We start from the raw sequence: 20,291 nt of genomic DNA on the forward strand, positions 1-20,291 counted from the left end.
TTACCTCACACTAAGTTATGTTGAGTTCAGCATTTCCAATATGGCTGCTGCCGACGATTGGCTTCAAATCAGCGCTTCAGGGAGAGATTGGTGACGTCACGGATACTACGTCCATCATTTATACAGTCTATGGGTTCATCTCAACTAGCAGACCGTAACGTCCAATCTAATCTAAATAATTTCACTCGAATCGGCCAATCAGTGAACAGTTATTTTTTCTCAATGGGCTGTAATGAAGTGCTAACTCCCAATAGCTAACAAGCTAATGGCTAGTCGTAACTACCATTAAGCGACAAACAGCAACATAAAAGTAAAATATGACAAAGCATGTTGACATGTTGATAATTAATATGTAGTGTAAAATAACAACAGTGACATCTAGTGGGGAAATCGTGAACTACAACATACGGTACATTAATTTAACGATACTCTGAAGTTGTGCTCATGTACGATAATTATCTTTGCTCGTGGGAAACAAGAGTGCGAGTTAAGATCAGTGTTGTGCCGACACATCACAGCTGGTAAAATTCTCTGCTTCTCCTCATCCTTCAAATGATCCCATCTTTGAAAACAGTTGGCTTTACACTTTTACAGAACACTTTACATCGACTCAGAGTGAGGTGTACAATTTAAGATGTAACTTATGCTAACGTTGGAACCATCTCAGCTGGTGCAACGCCTGAAACACTGGTAGAGTGTAAACTCCACCCTTAATCAGAAATTACACTCAAACTAGGCTACATTCAAACTTACGCACAGCTGGTGTAACCGTGTGCAGGTCTGGTGCTCTTGTGCCCATGGTAGGTGCTTTCAGTGGTGGACAGGGGCCCCCTACCTCATCTACACAACCTCATACCAAACAAGCTATGATACACTGTGTTCTGACACCTTTCTATCTGAACAAGGGTTAACTTTTTTCAGAATTCCAATCCCCATCAGCTCTTCTGTTGGATCAGACCACATATCACCCTACATGTGCATCAGCAAGCCTTGGAGCACCATGTTCCTGTTGCCTGTTTACCGGTTTCCTCTCTGTGGTCCACTTTTGGTACGAAAACTGATAACAGCAGACAGGTATCAACCCTCTGACCAAATCGTCTAGCAATCACAAGAGCGCCCATCTCAAGTTCCCTCACATCCCTACGCTTGCTCATTTCCCCTGTTTCCAACACATCAAATTCAAGGACCAAATGTTCACTTACTGCTTCACATATCTCATCCACTGACCAGCTCCACTGTGAAGACATGATCACATTTTACAGCTGTCAGTGGTTCTGCGAAAATTTTCCATACATTTCCAAGGCAACAAATGGGATGTGCTTCGTACATGTTGTTATTGAATCATTGGGCAGTACGCACTTTCATGTAGACAATTCAAGGCCTTGAATGAACTTAATCTGTGTGTATTATGACCTTGAGAAGAAAATAAAACAGGCAGGTTTTCACATTTTTGAAGAAACACAAGCTGAATACAAGTCTCCATTCAGCCCACAGATTTCAACCCATGCAGGATCTTTGTGTTCTGAGCCGGCATTGCTAACTTTCACAAAGTTCGACCCAAGCCTCGAGAAGTACGAGGTAAAAGTTTGGTATTTGTTTGAGAACAAACTCAGCACTACTTGTCCTCATTATTTGTTGAATCTCCATAGCTTGCAAGTTGTTTGGCCCCTGAGGGCTCACTCAGTTTTCAGTGATTCTTCTGCCCCCATCCTACAGGACATAAACACTAGATGTTACAGCTCGTCTTACACAAATACGTTTGAATTCAGCATGCTTTTATTGTGAAAATCTTTGGAAAACATCACATTGAGTTGATTTAAACCTGACTTGTATTGACACTCGGTTCAACTCATGAGCATGTCTCTGATGGAGTACTTTCACAACTTGTTCTGCTGAGAGTTAGTCCACTATGTTCTACATTGAAAAATAACAAGGCTGACACCTTTGTGTTCAAGGCTGCCATGAAAAAGATATATTGAAACTGTTAAAGCCCGACAAAGACAACCACTGGCTGCAAGCAGAATGTCTATTTTCCACCAACCTTGCAAAATATGTAGAGTGAAGTGAGGAGGGTGTCCTTGAAAATGGTCTGAGAAGGTGAGTCAGCTAACAATTGCCTGCTGTCAGAGGCTACTGTGCGACTGTGAATCACTCATTAGGTTTTATAAAGCCAGATTTATTGCATGGACACCTTTTGCGCAGCACTGCCAGATCTGAAGCCTGCAAAGTAACCCTGCTCTGTAATATCACACGGGCAATATGTTCTCAAAAGCAATGAAGAGGATACCTCATCAGAGTCAAACAAAACAAGAAGGATAGCTGCAGACGGCGCTGCACGGCCGAGTGGCAAAGAGAGATTGATTATTGGTATCTCTTTGTCCTACTTCCCAACTGTGTGTTGCGCAACTGTGTTTGTGTTCCATCAATAAAACAAATACTGGAAGCCAAAAAAGTTAGAGAGTCTGCCAAGAGAAATGCTGGCGCAGGAGAAAGTCTGTCTTAATGTGAGGAGTTGCATACATCAGTTCATATTTAGGCTTTAAAATATGCGCTAAGTGCACATTCTCCCTGCTCCTGTTCTGCAGCTCAGCAACAGTGGTGACAGCTGTCTCTTTGGATGCTGGGAAAGCAAACCTGTGTGATGTGGCTGGTGTAAAGGAACAGGTTTTCATGAATAAATACCACTAGAGGCTTCAGATTCATGAAAGCACCTGAAACAGGAACCTGAGGGGGGTCTGTATGAATCAAAAAGTCTTTTGAGATGCATAAAACAGTGGCGAAGAGAGATGTCTTCATTCACCGCCTCCCTCGCTTTAAAGCGATTGAAGGCATTGTAAAGAGGAAATATTTAAGTCTACACTGGTCTCTATGGGTTTGAAACCTGTTCAAAGGCAGGAAGCCGAGGAGAGGTAAGAAAATAATCTTTGATTACTATAAACATTTATTTGTTGGGAATGATATGTGGACTATATTTGTGGGAAGAATATGACTTCTACATGGTCTCAAAGATACTCATACAAGTTTCTTGAGAGTCAAACTTTGTGAAACAGGCTGACAGAGACTTCCAACTGCGTGTCCAGAACACCAGACAGATACCTGTTTTTAATATCTGATGGAAATTAGATGCAAAGATTGTGAGTTCAATTTGATCCTCAGTCCTGAAACGTCTGGTTTCCTCCCTGCCTGGACTCAGTCTCTACACATGACCACGGAGCAGCTGCGAACACACCTTACCATATGTGCTAGATCAAGATAAAAGTAATGACTCCTGCTGTGCACCATATAGAAGTGGATCTGACTGAGGCCCATTCCTGGAGGAATGCAGAGGAGATGGGCTCGTCTCTTCAGTACGACATCTGACAGTTCTCCAAATGTGCAGCGTCTCCTCTTCCATCTTTTCATGTACAGAGACTGGAGCTCTTGAGGAACACACTATGTGTGTCATAACACGGGCTGATAGTTTTCTATTGAAGTGGGTACTCCGGAGACATCATGCAGGATATGCCCGGAGTCAATACTCTACAAAGCAATTTAATCAAAATGTCTACCTGGTCTGACACATCCAGGCTACTGTACCTAGACTGCTTTTCTTTGTGAGGCTCATTGCGTGTGTGCTTTGACAGTGGTCATTTAAAGAAACTTGGAGTTATAGTAAAACTCTTTCACACAGCTACTTCTCGTGGACTTTGTCTTAAGATCTCACTGCTGTTTTAGGGAGGTTTACTAAGTTACAGTTTCATTCATGTCTAGGGATGTAACGGTATTGTAAATATCGTGGTATTTCGGTATCAAAATTCTCACAATAATACCGTGGCGTGTGACGGCATTAAACGGAGACTCAGAGTACTCCCGCTAGTGTAGTTTTTTTCTGGCGCCATTGAGTGGGCCGGTCTGAGAAGCAAACATCATCTCCCATGATCCCCTGCGCAGTGCAAGAAGAGATGGCGGAAAGCACAGAGGGGGAGCAGAGCGGAAAACTTAAACTAGTGGAACCTCCTGCAAAGTTTAAACTGAAGTATGGACGCATTTTGGTTTTGCAGTTAACAAAAACGATCGAGCAGAAAACATGACGGCTGCCAGACCGCGATCGTCTACGAGTCGGGGAATACAAGTAATATGAGAAGGCACTTGATGAATCATCCCCCTGCAGCCGTTTTCAGTGGTGGACAATGAGGGATTTAAAAGTAGTTTTTTTTAATTTGCTTGTTACTTGAAACACTGGATGTGCCTGCACTGCTCATTGCACTTGAAAAGTAGGGCTGTCAACGAATATTCTAAATTCGAATATAAAAAAAAAACGGAGATTCGATTACGAAAATTAATATTCGACTGTGGAAAAAAAACACATCGGCGGCTGCTTTGAGAGTGTGCGCACTGCATGACGGGTCAGGGACAGGTCACAGGAGTCACACATGAACAGCATGAAGCAGACTGCAGAGAGAAATCCTTCCGTCCCCGGATCCTCAGTGCGCTCAGAACACGTCTTTTTCCTCCGCTGGGAACACAGCGAATAAAAAGAGATCAACACTGGCCTCTTCACATGTGGACTGTCTGATCGGCACTAACCTCTTCACATGTGGACTGTCTGATCGGCACTGGCCTCTTCACATGTGGACTGTCTGATCGGCACTGGCCTCTTCACATGTGGACTGTCTGATCGGCACTAACCTCTTCACATGTGGACTGTCTGATCGGCACTGGCCTCTTCACATGTGGACTGTCTGATCGGCACTAACCTCTTCACATGTGGACTGTCTGATCGGCACTGGCCTCTTCACATGTGGACTGTCTGATCGGCACTAACCTCTTCACATGTGGACTGTCTGATCTGCACTAACCTCTTCACATGTGGACTGTCTGTTCGGCACTGGCCTCTTCACATGTGGACTGTCTGATCGGCACTAACCTCTTCACATGTGGACTGTCTGATCGGCACTAACCTCTTCACATGTGGACTGTCTGATCGGCACTGGCCTCTTCACATGTGGACTGTCTGATCGGCACTGGCCTCTTCACATGTGGACTGTCTGATCGGCACTAGCCTCTTCACATGTGGACTGTCTGATCGGCACTTGCCTCTTCACATGTGGACTGTCTGATCGGCACTAACCTCTTCACATGTGGACTGTCTGATCGGCACTGGCCTCTTCACATGTGGACTGTCTGATCGGCACTAACCTCTTCACATGTGGACTGTCTGATCGGCACTGGCCTCTTCACATGTGGACTGTCTGATCGGCACTAACCTCTTCACATGTGGACTGTCTGATCTGCACTAACCTCTTCACATGTGGACTGTCTGTTCGGCACTGGCCTCTTCACATGTGGACTGTCTGATCGGCACTAACCTCTTCACATGTGGACTGTCTGATCGGCACTGGCCTCTTCACATGTGGACTGTCTGATCAGCACTGGCCTCTTCACATGTGGACTGTCTGATCGGCACTAGCCTCTTCACATGTGGACTGTCTGATCGGCACTGGCCTCTTCACATGTGGACTGTCTGATCGGCACTGGCCTCTTCACATGTGGACTGTCTGATCGGCACTAACCTCTTCACATGTGGACTGTCTGATCGGCACTGGCCTCTTCACATGTGGACTGTCTGATCAGCACTGGCCTCTTCACATGTGGACTGTCTGATCAGCACTGGCCTCTTCACATGTGGACTGTCTTCTTCACATGTGGACTGTCTTGTGTTTTTGGCAAATAACCTGTCAGGCCTAAGACCCTACATTGACAGTGGACTAAAAGAGCCCAACAATCAGTGACACTGGGATAAAATGCAGTTTTTCCTCTTTTTTTATACAAGCGCCAAGAATGTAAGTGGACTACTTTTCGTTTTTAACTTTAACTTTAATTCATGTTAATAATAATTGCTTCAATCACTGAATGAAGCCTGCCTATATTAGGGACAAGAGTCGGGACCTTTAATTGCTCGCACAAGTCTTGTTCAGCACCATAGACTGTTCAGCACTCACTCAGTGCATTACGCACAGAGAGGGGAGGGGGGCGAGCGAGAGGTCTCCGGTCTTAAAAGTGTTACGGTATAGACCGTTAGGTCATTTACTTGTTTTGTAATGTGTAGGTATGTTTTAGGAATGTTAAATCTGGAATAAAAATATATAGACAAGTAGTTATGTCTCCTTGTATTAGTTTGTCCACCTGTTATTGACATAATGCACAGATATAGATATTCGAATGGTTCGAACCTCTGGTTTTTTTAGAGCGAATATTCAAACGTCATTTTGGAGCAATTTTGACAGCCCTAGTTGGTAGTAATAAATGTGATTAGAACATTTGAGCATTATGTTTGTGTTCAATTACAGTAAGTGTGTTATGGTCCTGATTTTTTTGTTATTTGCCCTAACCCTCTCTCTCTCTGCCTGCAGGTTGCATGGGTAGGGGCGGGGCCGGTCTCCTCAGGAGTGAGGCTCATCAGGCACACCTGTCCCTGATTTTCTCATCAGCACTAGCTTCTTAAGCTGCCACCAAACACTCCTCCAGTGCCAGATTATTTCCTCTAGCCGCATGCTCCATGTCCCGTTGTAGCCTTGCTCCTGAGGAGATTCAAGCCAAGTTTTCTGTGAACTTATCTCGAGTATTTTCCAGAGGATTGATTCCTAGTTTTTTGTTTGTGAGTTTTTTTTAATAGAACCTTTTCCCCCTTTTTGGGTGATTTTGTGTTACTCCTAGTTTTGTACTTTTTCTCAGTTGTTTTTACCCGCAAGGCGCTTTAGTTGAACCTTGGTTTTTTGCTTCATAAATATTTTTTTCTCTGTACTCTGCATTTGGGTCCTGGTCCTTTGCTCAAGCCGTAACAGAGTGTGTTTATCCTGATCATTCCTGGCACTAAATTTTCCACACTATGACATTTTTTCCAAAGTCATCTTATTTTTTTGACATACCGCAATAATACCGTACCGTGGCCTTAATACCGTGACGATACCGTACCGTGAGATTTTGATATCGTTGCATCCCTATTCATGTCTTCTAAAGGCTGATTTATACTTCTGTGTTGCCCCAGGCAGCAGGGGCTGACGCAGACATGAGCACCACATACTTGTGCGTCGATGTGACGGTGTCGCTCAGTGATACTATAAATATAGTCGACTAGCAGTTTTATCTGCAGGTTGTATGATATTTAAAAATAGTTTTCAATCACATGAATTCCAGATGATTTTGTCCTCTTCCTTTCACAGACTTCTTCTCTTTCTGTAAAACTTTGACGCAGCTTTGGTTTATTTGACTTTAAAGCAAACTACACAAAAATCCTCAATGAGTGAAGTGAGTATTTGTGATGAATCACTAAAAACATTATGTAACATGAGCGTCCCTGAACAGAAGCTGAGGGTAAAAAGCTGAAGTGGAAGTTAAACTTGTTTTGCAGTTCTTAACACAAACTCAACAAGACCTCTTTTCTTCCTCCTCTACTTTATCTTTAGGTCTTTATCTTGAAGCGTTTAAACACATTCTTGTAACGCAGAAAGCCAAGATGTTCACGTTAAATAAAATATAAGTCTTTCCACTTCAATCCCTTCACTTTGCCCAAAATATTCTTTTATCCCATTGTGGAGTCTTCCTGCTGGGGTGGAGCAGGGTAATTGAAATCACCCTGTGGTTGTCTCATAAGGCTTGAGGCTAATGGCTGTTCTGTTCTCTGTCAGTCAGTGAAGTGCCCTACCTATCTGACTTTTTCTTTTCTCTGCACTCATCTTCCTTTCTTATATCCTTAAAGAACAAAAAGGAATGACCTGCTCTGCTGAATCGCACAGCTATAACTCCTTTCTGTCATGGCTTACACTGCAGTCTGAGCTGAGGAGCTGGAGATCGGGGGGCAAACGTTGATAAATCACTAAACAACAGGAAAGGAGGAGAATGAGATAATGGTGAGATAATGATTTACATTGGCAAGCATGACAATTGCAACCTTTAAATGATATTTAAGAGACCCTGATTATCCCTTAAGGTAATTAAGTTAAATTCTGGGGATGTTTAATTAGAAATAAGTCTGCCAGGCAAGGAGCCACAGCCGAAGGCAATTTAAGTAATTCTGCCCTAATGTCAGGTTTCTGGCACCCTCAGCTATTCTTTTGCTTTCTATCTTTCATTTTCATGCACTCCATTGTCTTCATATTTTCAGCCTCAGCAGAGCAATACAAGGTTTAATTTCCCCAACAGTGTTAACTGTACAAACTGTGGGGTCTTTTGACACTCGTTAATGAAGAGCAGGCATGCAAATGGAAGCTTTATTGCAAAAGGTGGTGTGGTATTGTTGATATAACGACTGTTGTGCCAAATAAAGTGCACTTGCGACGGTGGTAGGAATGTAGAATTAAAAAAAAGATGCATCTTTAAAAGTGTGTGCACAGTTTTTCAGTCTGTTTAAGCAAGCAGCAGCATTTTACCTGCAGAGAAATGTAAAAAAGCAAACGGCCCTCTCCAATTGAGGAGCTGCAACCCTTTGAGTACCACTGAGTATTGTGTTGTGGCTTTAAATTGCATCTATCATTTGAAGAACTTCAAAGGGTGCCATTGTTGTTGAAGTAGGAATTTAAGTGAAAGGAAACAGAAGTTGGGACAGGTGAGAGGCAGAGGCTTCAAACAAATAGTTTTCTCTCATTGAATAAAAGAAGCAAATGAGCATTGTTTAAAGCTCTGCTTAAGAGGCAACGAGAAAGTCAAGACGTATTACTACAAGCAACATGAAGAATGTGGAGGCTTCTGAGAGACATTGGCAAGATCCCATTTTAAGGAGATGATGTTTACTCTGAAGAGGATCAGTATTTCATCGTGACTAACTGCCTCAGCAGTCTCTGGTTGCACTGCTCATTTATGCAACCAAGCGCGCTGCTCCGGCACCATTCGTCAGTGTGTTTACACGCACTCCAGCAACCGTTTTACAGTCTGCAAAAATAAATGTCTTCAACATCCCTGAGATGTCCTGATGAGGGATTAGATTCTTAACTGGGCAACATTTCTGCTGGAGAGATTGCATTTCTTGGCAATGTATGACTAAATCATGCTTTTAATATTCTACTATAGTTTTTTTCATTTTTTAACATATGCATGGGAAAAAACCCTCCAGAGTGTGGAGAATAATCCCAGCAATGGTCCTGAGAAAGAATAAGAGACCTAACACAGGGTACTATAGTGTCTTAACTAGGGATGTCAACAATAGATTGAGTACGGATTAATTGATTGTTAAGAACTTACTTGAACACATTTTCTTTTTTCCATTTTTCTATCACATGGAACAAACATCATGCAGTCTCATATTTGGTTCAGCTGTCAGGGAGGTGTTTGAAGTTTAAAGCATGTTTTGATGTGAATCAGCCGACTGAAGGTGTTGCTCACAGGTGACAGGTCTCAACGAGCACTTTTTTACTCCGCCGCCGGACTGATTACGACCCGGTTGCGCTCCCAGTTGACACCTGACCACGTTCATATGATTACTTTTTCTCAATAAGAACGAGGAGACAGAAAACTGGACACTGTGAAACTGAAATCTGTTTCTGTTCAGTTCTCTTGTTGAAGTCTGAGCCTTCACTTTTATGACCGTATGTCTGCAGAGATTATGAGCCTGCTCCTTTGATTTGATTCAGGGGAAAAAACACATTTGGCATTGTTTTTGATATGTAAAAGTTCACATTTCTTTTCAAGGTTAAAGCTAGGGTTGGTAGTCACAGAAAACTAGCATGAATTTGAATGTAGCATTTCCTCAGGACTCCGTCCCCTGTGAGCTCCTCCAAAACGACGCCCCCGCTCACATGCACGTGCACCGCTGATTCACAACCATATGATGGTGACTGATTCCAAACCGGTCCTCAGCACATCGTTTGTGTTCTGCACTACGTCAACTCATGTCTCACTCAGCGGTAAGAAAACACAAAAACATTCTCATAGTGAAAGTTAAAAACACAAACAAACATGAAATGTACGCTTTGCAGGAGGCGGGCAGAACGGCAGGACGGGATTTGATTGGTTTCATCATTTGGCTCCTGATGGCAGGGATTGGTTGGTGTTTTCCCAGTTTTACTCCGGCTGTAGATAGCAGCTTTTTTTTTTACCTCTTTTTATGTATTGATTGCCATCAGGACATAAAGATAATTTTAACCAGTATAACAAAAAGTGGATCTAAATCTGACTACCAACCCCAGCTTTAATCAATAATTGATTGTTAACATTTCCAAAGATCGATCAGGGAAAATACTTGAAATTTACATCCCTAGTCTTAACTGTTCACATAAGAAGCTGGACTGAAGTTCAGTCAGTCGATAAAATGACAAAAATATTGAAACAGTTAAAGATAAGTCCGATTTTACAGCTGGAGACTCCAGCTTTAGTGTTTGCCAGTTCAGATAAGTTCACCCTGGAAATAAAAGAAACAAAGCACTGTAGAAAGATTCTGCTGAACTTCCCTTGTCAATTTTCATGATGCTTACAGCTAGTTAGCGAATCCCTGACCTTGGCTCTGTGGAACATGGTCAGATTCATGCTGACCACTAAGGGTGTGATGTGGTGCAGTGCAGGGGTGAAGCAGCTCGGGGCCTTCTACACTGCTCCTGATTAGGACCTTTGTTTCCAAGTCTTTAAAAAGCTGGCTGTCTGGCTCTGAGGTGGAGATGCCTGGCAGGAGGCCTGTCCACCCGTGAGCTCTGCGCAGACTTCTAAAGCTCAGCCACCTTTGATGAAGGCATGAAAGTTGTCACAGTGCCAACAGGCGCTGGCCACCGTCGCACATCCACACTGCTTTAATGGAAAGTATTCAAAGTTGTAGCAGAGCCCCATTTAAAGGCAACGCCACTGATGCAGGAACAAAATACGGAGAGCCGGCAGAGGAAGAAAGAGACCAGCCCTAAAATTGGGTCATTTATATGTCTGCAAAAGGCGCTTATAAGATGCAAACTCACACACAAAACATTACAATTAGCTGCTCTTAAAAGTAGACTCTGCACACCCACAGACTCTATCGGATGAAACAATACGACTAGAAAACACTGAAAGAGAAACTAGGAATACTGAGTTATTTTGATTCCAAAGCAAACTACTCAAACATCAAAGGTCTGAAATGACATTTTCAGTCAGTCTTCTCAGGAAAATTTCAATTTATAACTCAGTTAATTGTTCATTAAATGTTATGATTAGTATTCTTTATTTATTCTCAGGCACTCTGTTTTCTATATGTGAACATTAGAGCTGAGTGATTCTCTGAACACATAACCAATCCACGGTGGACTAACAAGCAAACTCAGGTCTTCTGCCTTGTATAGGTCATATTATGTTAAGGGCAAAAAATGTCTTGACGGATGACTGTGGTTTTCTGTGTGTGCATGTGTGTGTGAGAGAGAGAGAGAGTGTGTGTGCGTCTGTGTGCAGAGCAGAACTACCTGGAAGCTCTTTATCTCCCTTCATCCATCTGATGGTGGCGGCAGGCTTACTGCTCATGGCAGTGCAGGTCATCTCTGTCTCGTTGCCCTCGCTCAGGACCTCATCCCGCGCTTCGATGATGGGGTTACCTGGAGGAACTATGACAGGACACACAAACAGAAGTCTGTAAACACAGGGGAAGTATAGAACCCTAACACCTGTGGAAGCACAGGATGAAAACACAACAGAACTGACAGAGAACATAGAACATTTTGATTGAATGCTGCATAACACATTACTGCTGCAGAAATGAGAGTAACATGCTACTCTTGGACTTAAAATAACAGTCACTGCATTCTTATACAGAGCAGAGTGATTCAGAGGAAACAATATTTAAATTAAATTAAAGTAAAGATTTTGCAGAAATCATATTCTGTTGAAACTATGTGCAAACTAGGAAACATTCATGGAACCAAGATTTAGGGAGGAAGGATATTAAGTTGAGATGGAAGTGCTGTTGGAATTTAACAAGATATCACAGTCAACAAAAAAGTGCTTTTAATCCAATATAAAATAATGTACAGAATTTACTGTGCACAAGATAGAATCAAATAGTTTGACAAAAATGCTTCAGGGAATTGTCTGAAATGAGGACTCACAGATTCATTGATTCATGCAGTTTGGAGCTGTAGTAAAGTTCAGAAGGTTTGGTTGAAATAGAGCGTTGGTTGTCTGAAGTTTTGGGAGTGGAAATTAATTTCAGTATTTATATTTGCATGTTTCAAGATGTCTCTCATGTAAGAGTTAGACATCCACGAAGCATGGTTATTCTTTTTTTAATAAAAATAATAATAATAAATTGTATTTAAAGGCACTTTTCTCTGCACTCAGGGACACCGCACATACACAAATTTACATTAAAGGGGACATATCATGCTTTTTTCATCAATATATATTGGTCTAAGAGGTCCCCAAAACATGTCTTTAAAGTTTATGCTCAAAAAAACACTTTGAAATCAGATTTTGGCATGCCTGAAAAGTCCTCTTCTTCATTCCTCATCAGAACACTCTGTTTTCCCTCTGACCACGCCCCCTCCGGAAGTGGATGTGCCTCGGCTTTCCAGCACGTTGATCTAATGTTTACATGTTGGCTGAATATACACGGCTGCACAGAGACCGCGTTACTTCAACCCTCTGAATCTGATCCAGAATCTGATCCTGATGGAGAGGCGCCTGCAGCAGGACCTTTCTGAAGGATTGGTCACAGATTTAGTGTTTCTTGTTGTTTTATTTATCAGTATGTAGACGTGTGTCTTGGTACACAGCTACGAACATGTAGCTATGTGGCTATGCTAACTAGCGCTAGCACTTATCCATGATAAATAAAAATCATCCACTAGATCTTCAAATCTGCAGACGTGAGGAGTAAAACCGACCTCTGCCAGAAAGGCAGTGGGACCTTTTCTGAAGGATTGGTCACAGATTTAGTGTTTCTTGTTGTTTTATTTGTCAGTATGTCGACGTGTGTCTTGGTACACAGCTACAGCTACAGCTACAGCTACAGCTACAGCTACAGCTACAGCTACAGCTACAGCTACAGCTACAGCTACAGCTACAGCTACGAACATATAGCTATGTGGCTATGCTAATTAGCGCTAGCACTTATCCATGACAAATAAAAATCATCCACTAGATCTTCAAATCTGCAGACGTGGGGAGTCAAACCGACCTTTGTGTTTATTAAGACAGCCTACAACTAGCATGCCTCCCTCCTAAGCTCCTTGTTAGCACACATTTGTGCAGGTAATGAAAAACGGAGGAGGGATTCAGTATTATTTTATACAGTCTATGGGCTGAACAAGCTCCGAGCTCTGACTCCGTGACAGACCGGATATTGTTGTTACGTAACAAAAACACGGAAGTCTGAAACGGCTCGTTTCACACACATTTACAGAAAGGTGGAGAAATCAAAACAGGGGCAGAATGGATTTGTTTCATTCTAGGGGGGTTTGTAGACATGCCAGGGAAACATATTTCAGGTAAAGAACCATTAAAAAGTCAATTTTGCATGATATGTCACCTTTAAAGGAAATAAAATCAAAATCAAAAAAAGTGAATTGGCGTCAGAAGGAGTTGGCAGTTTTAAACAGATGTGTTTTGAGTTATGATTTGAAATGGGGGAAAGAATCAATGTTTCGGAGTTCTATTGTATTTAAGAAAGTTACTTTCTAACACTGAAGAGCTACATGTCCTCCCTCACTTAAACACTGAAGTGACAAACTGCAATATTATTTGAAATTGGAAAAATCATCAACCTTTGAAAAAGAAAATATTTATTTCTGAAAACATGTGGTGTTATATGTTACACACACTTAGTTTGTACGTTTTTTTCCTCTCTTTTTTCTTTTCTTTTTTTCTAAAAACTTTTAGTTGAAATTTCATTTTACTGTACCTGTTATTTATTGGGCACTGAGGTGGTGATGAATAAAAATAAATAAATATAGCAGAACTAGGATGTACTCGTTAGAGTAGTGCAACATTCAATTTGTGATTAAAGATTTTATGTTATTTTGATTTTTTTTATTTTACAGCTAACATTTATTTAAAGAAGAAAAAATATAAAATTATAGAGGTAGGTTGTCGGTGTAAGGAGTGAGTTAATGTCTGTATAAGTCTTTATTAATGTTCTGTTTGTTTGTTGTTTTGTGCTACTGTTAATTTAATTGTCCTATGTATTTTATTGTTTTATTGTTTGTTTGTTTTGGTGTTCATGTGTATAATGTTAAATGTGAATAAAAAAAATATACAAAACACAAGGAAAAAATAAATAAATAAATACAAGTCAACATAATTTAAACCTCCTGTGAGGAACTTTCTATTTGTATTGATTTCAGTGACAAATTCATGCCTCTTATCTCTTTGCTGATTTTGTCCTGTACATGTGCAAATAATGTGATCCTGCTGCCTCTAAACACTGACATTTATCACTCATTGTGCATGTCTGCTGCTCGAAAGGCCAGCGACGCCTTCTCTTTAAAATGCTGTCAGTCATCCTGTCTGACACCTTCCCCTTCACAGCATCACAGGCATTAAGAATTACAAATGAGGGATGTCATTGTCATGTTTCTGATAGTCTCCTTTGCTTTTGTAGGTCATTAAAAGATGTGTGGATTTGAGTCTGTTCCATAACCAGATAAAAACGGTTCCCTTTTCACTGCAGTTACTGTCTCAAAGTATACAGCTTTGTATATATATACGTATATCTAGACAAAAGCATCATTTTGAAAGTTATCTGATCAGTTTGACTATATTTACAAATTCACATTTTATTATTATGTAAAAAGAAGTCAAGCACATCTGCCACAAACACTGTGTTAGGTTCCTATACATGAAAAAAATGACATATTTTAATACTTTATGTCATTTATGATGTTACCAAGAAATGAAGACATTGAAAAGACAAATTCAAATAATGTTGTATCATGGCATTAATATTTGTGAAGTGGTCGCCACAAATATTGATTTCAATTTATAATTTTTTTAAAAGGAAGAAGAAAAGCTGTGTTTAGTTTGGTGCTGCTGGAGGTTTCTGCCTGTTAAAGGAAGTTTGTCCTTGCTGTGGACGCGCCAGACTCCAGCTACCACTACTCCTATCCGTCTCGTCACTATCATCTCTCCCTCTCTCTCTCTTATTTTTTCTCTCTCCCTCTTTCCTACCCCAACTCAGTCTCAGCAGATGTGTGTCTAACATGAGTCTGGTCCTGCTGGAGGTTTCTGCCTGTTAAAAGAAGTTTGTCCTTGCCACTGTAACTTGCTAAATGCTGCAAAGTGCTCTGTTCATGGTGGATTAAGATGAGATCAGACTGAGTCCTGTCTGTAAGATGGGACTGGATCTTATCCGGTCTTGATGTTGAGTCTTTGTTAATAATAGAACACAGAGTACGGTCAAGACCTGCTCTGTTTGGAAAGAGTCTGAGGAGAATATTTATTGGGATTTGGGACTATACAAATAAGATTGATTGAAAATTTGAATATATTCAACATTACTACAGCTGCTTTTTCTAATGAAGGTCAAATATTGTATCAAAAATAACATAGCTTTGGTTACAAAAAACACCAATCACTTTCAAATTTCTTTGCTGCACTCTGTGAAGACTCTACAGCAGCAAATGGACATTAAAAACCAGATAATCTCATTAAAACCTAATGTACTCTTATGTTAGTTTTCATCTCCTGTTACCTTATAGGTGAGTGCTGTTTAGACCACAAATACAACGTATGAAATGTTTCAGCTCGCTTGGTTTTAAATAATTAGTATGTGTTCGTGAGAGAGACGTGTTCATACTGTATGAGGTTAAGCCGCTCTTTAACAGGCTCTTCTGTTAAGAGTAGTTCATGGAGTGAAGTGAGGACAAATCTGCCTTCATCATCTCATGGTGCTCTCCAAGAGGAGTTCATTCATCGTAACATTTTAGCACAAGGTTTTGTTGAGCGAATTTGGAATTTAAATATGAAGTGTGTGTGTTTACATTCAAGTGATTGGCTATAGTTTAGTGTGATATTAAATCCACTTTAAAAACAAATGTGACACATTATTTATTTTAAACTGTCTTCTAAGTGTCCTTGTACACCTGTTGGATTCTTGTTTTCATAAAAAAATGGAATTCATATAATGATGTTGTTTCTGTTACTGCATGTCATGCAGGTGCAGGGTCACACAGCCTTCATACACATTACTCATACACAGTGTATTTGCATGCACACTAACAAAACATTACCGCAGTTAGATACCACAGGTCTTTTCTTCCTGCAGTGGTCAGACTTTATAATCAATAACAATAATCTCAACATATTTAAGTGCAATATTTCCCCCGTCCATTTATTCATGTGCAATTATTATTATTCATCTCACTCCTAACTAGGGTTGCAAAGGGGTGGAATATTTCTGGTAAAGTTCCATGGGAAGTTAAGCTGGGGAATTTTGGAAATATTCCAAATTGGAAACTTTCCATGGGAATTAACTGTGAGTTGAGGGTAATTTAATGGAAAGGTATCAATTCCAGGCTTAAATATTTGTTTTGTTAGAAGCAGACATCCATCCAAAATAATACAATTAAAACTGATTTATTTGTAAGTAGAACTTTACAAATTGTAAATTGTCATTGAAGGACAAAAACATGAATGTTGAGTTAAATATTACTCATCCCCTTGGCCCTGACCCAACCCATTCAAAAATTAACAAAAATGCAATCCCAACAGAGTCCCATTCAACATGCAAACAAAAAACATGCAACCCTCAAGCTTCTCAAGCCTCTGCATGATTCTATAAATCATCTGTGCTTCATGTGATGGAGAAATGCACAGTGCATGTAGGGGGCGTGGTCTCAATAGCCCTGCAGTAAGCAGTGTGCTATGTGCATGTGATTGAGGAATAGCATAGATATTCAACTGTACTTGCATGAAATCTGGTTGTTTTAGTCAGGATTATGCTAAACTATATTTTCCCCAACTACATTTAAGTTCCCTATTAAGAGCCAACCTTCAATTTAGCAAATCCCTGGTTTATTCCCATTAATTCCCATGGAAAGTTTCCAACTTTGAAAATTCCTGGAATTTTGCCACCCTACTCCTTACATGTGCAATACATTTTCTACCAAGCTTCTGAGTTCTATTCATTGTTTTTTATTCACCCATGCTACTTCTGTGCACATTTCTTAATGTATCTCTGGTTTTGTATATATATTGTAAATTTGCTTATTTAGTTCTGTACATACTTTTCTAAAGATATGCTAATTTACTTTTTTAATTGCTAATAATGTTTTAATAATTACTATTTGATACGCTCTTGTATTCTCTTCTGTTTTGCACCGTCTACTTTGCAGCTGTGACACTTTAATTTCCCCGTTGTGAGAAGAATAAAGGAATATCTCTTTAGGCTCATGCAAAACTTCACCCTACACGAGTGAAACGATTACCTTTACATAATGTGGCCTTAACACTGCAGTCTCTATGTAAACTTGAGTCATGATCTTTTTAGACTCCCTTATATAAAACCCAGCTACTGCACATTAGCGTCTGAACTACTAGCACCAGCATCATGACGAGACTTAATAAGCAGCTCTAAAATACATGATTCTCTTGACTGTGGCTGCTGTCAGAGCTTCCTGCAGCTTTCACAGGGAGCTGTCAAACATGTTGCTCGTCATATGAATGCGAATGTCTTCCCCGGTCTAAATGTTGATTAGTCGTCTCTACCTCCCTGCTACGAATAACATCAAGTCTTTGTGTGTGTACGTGTGTGGGTTCTGCAGATGTACTTAGCACAGTGATGTCAGCGTAGGCTTCCTGCGGGGGGTCTGTGTAGAGCTGGCAAACATATCGACCCTCGTCTGACAGCGAGACATTAGACAGAGACACCCGCAGCTCGTTGTCTGAGAAGTTCACCAGCTGAAAGCGAACATCTTTCAGTGCTGTGGAGATAAAAACACAAAACAGATTTTATTATTTATTTGCTATTTACATATACAGGTCGCAAACATGTTGTTGTTGTTATTCAGACACATTCTGCTTTTTCTTTTCCTTTACTTAAACACAGAACATGTAAAGCCTTTAAATACGTATGGTTCTCAAATCTTAGTGAGCCATGCTGACATATAAAGCAGAACCATATACCTGTGTTTAGTGTTGCATTCTTTGCAACAGTTGAGTGTTTGAGGTTCATGACCCAGACACATCAGCAGATACTACTACCATGGCATCTTCCTTGGTAATGCTGTGCAAGACCTGTACTGCAACCATTTCTACTTTAACGCACACTTTGAGGTAAATGGACTCGACTAACATTTCTGGTCTTCTGAAAGTGCTTCACCCTGCATGATCTCAAGCCCACTGACACACATTGATACAGAGATGTTGGAGGATTTCACACAAGATGAAAATCAGGTGCTGATCTAATGTTCTTTACACTGATGCACCAATGACACACACTTCATACAAGTATCTCTTTGAAGATCACTCTGTCCTATAGATGGAAGGAGGTGGGGATCAAACCACCAATATTAACATGACCAGACTGTAAACATGTTTATTTCTGCTGTGAAGATCGTCTTCTTTGAATTGGTGTGTATGTGGTTTCCGGTGTTTCTGCAGCCAGCCTCAAACGGACGCTCGATGAACTGCAGTTTTGAGCACTTCTGCTTACTAAGAACGCTGTAAGTGAAGTAACACAGACAGCTGGCACCAAGGACTTTTTTGCACCAAGGAAACTGAACTGCATTGATTTTGAATATAGACACCGTCTGAGCAAAAAAACGTAATAGTGGACACAGGCCCTTACTCTCTAAACCCTGGAAAACCCATCTAGTCCAAATATTGCACTCTCTATGTAGAGGCTTTACTTTACCACTCTCTCTTTATACAGTATATCCCTCAGTTCTATACTGACAGATTGAATTGAAATGTATTGATTTTTTTGACATGTCCCTCCGCCTAGATCATTTTTAGAAACAAACAGATGTGGGGTCCTCTGGTCTATTGATCATTACCTTTATAGAAATGTGCTTCAAGTACGCATACAGCCATGAATTGTTATATCTTTAAGTAAAGATGGATAAGGCTGGTATAGGAGGTAAATGTTCATTCTCCCAACACAACCTTTAGATCAGGGGTTCCCAAACTCTTCGGCCTGTGACCCCAAAATTTAGGTGCCAATGACTTGTGACCCTCACTGTCCCTCAAAGTGATTTAATGTGTCTTCATTTAGCTGGTCTGCAGAAAATCACCCTACCTATATGAGCATGTGTCTGTGTTTCCTGTGCTGTTATGAATTAACCTGCTGCTACTGATGCTTTTGATAATTAACTGTTCACTAACCCTAAACTTAGGAGACATCTGGAAACAAAGAAAGACAGAAAACTCATTACATTTTCTATTTGCAAGGTTTTATTTCAAGTTTAGCTACTATTTTTGTGAATATTTTTTTTGCTATATTTGGGTAAAATGTACTATTTTCAGATAAGTTACAAAAAAAAAAGCATTCTGGAAGACATCTCACAACTCCCCATTTGTGTCCTGCGACCCCCTAGGGGGTCCCGACCCGTACTTTGGGAACCCCTGCTTTAGACCCCTGATATGTTATGACTGATAGAAACGATGGTGATTCAACCGAGTTGAACTTTGGGTTGTTTCACTTCCACGCGTAATCACCAGACTAAACCCAAAAGCATTAAGCAGTCGAGCTTTTTTTGTATTCTTGGTGGTGTAAGAAGTAATATTTCATCACTTCATATAGGTTTCAGGAAAATACTGCCTGAAGTGCATCGCGTTTTCAGAGATGCTTCAAATAACTTTCCTGGGAGCTAGAAAGTCAATTGTTTTCGTCAACAATCAATCACAGCATAAAATGATGCAACACCGAAAGCAGCAATGGAAGAGAGGAAAATCAAAGCACAGGACACAGTTTCCACATTGATAACCCACTCCTGTGGAATACAAAAAGTGCCTCAGACGCACCACACATGCTAGCAACATGGTCAGCATTTACAGAAGCCTCAACCTTGGCTGTCCTTTAGTTGGCCTACAGCAGTACTAGGACAAATCCATAAATCCTGCCTCCTCCTCGTCTGCACCCACTTTCATCTTGCCTTACCTTGTTTGCCCACCTACCTAAGCTAGCTCTATCAGCTGTAATGTGGAATGACAACATGTGGTTAAGATGAAAGCTCACCCGTCTCCATCCCGCTTTGATGTGCTGATAAATTCTGCTCTGATTGACAGCAACTCCAGGCTCTTTGCACTCTGCACTCTCTTACGATAGATCTGTGTACTCTTCCTCTGGCTCTGCTTTTTACTCAAAGCTTAAAGCATTAAACATGGACTTTTCTGACATACAACACTCCCAAATAGACAGAAAAAGACAGAAA

At 40.8% G+C, this 20,291-nt stretch overlaps 1 protein-coding gene across 1 annotated transcript in view; it reads right to left on the minus strand.

Annotated features, from left to right (window-relative positions):
- The window catches only part of cadm1a (cell adhesion molecule 1a), a 727,233-nt gene that overhangs the window by 105,120 nt on the left and 601,822 nt on the right, over positions 1–20,291 (minus strand). Inside the window, exons 4-5 of the mRNA XM_034684397.1 lie at positions 17,688–17,840; positions 11,391–11,528 (exon numbers count right to left, since the gene is read on the minus strand). Of these exons, the coding sequence (XP_034540288.1) occupies positions 11,391–11,528; positions 17,688–17,840 (291 nt within the window). The remainder of the gene's footprint in view (positions 1–11,390; positions 11,529–17,687; positions 17,841–20,291) is intronic.

The sequence above is a fragment of the Notolabrus celidotus genome, chromosome 5 (genome assembly GCF_009762535.1).
Source record: "Notolabrus celidotus isolate fNotCel1 chromosome 5, fNotCel1.pri, whole genome shotgun sequence".
Classification (NCBI taxonomy): domain Eukaryota; kingdom Metazoa; phylum Chordata; class Actinopteri; order Labriformes; family Labridae; genus Notolabrus; species Notolabrus celidotus.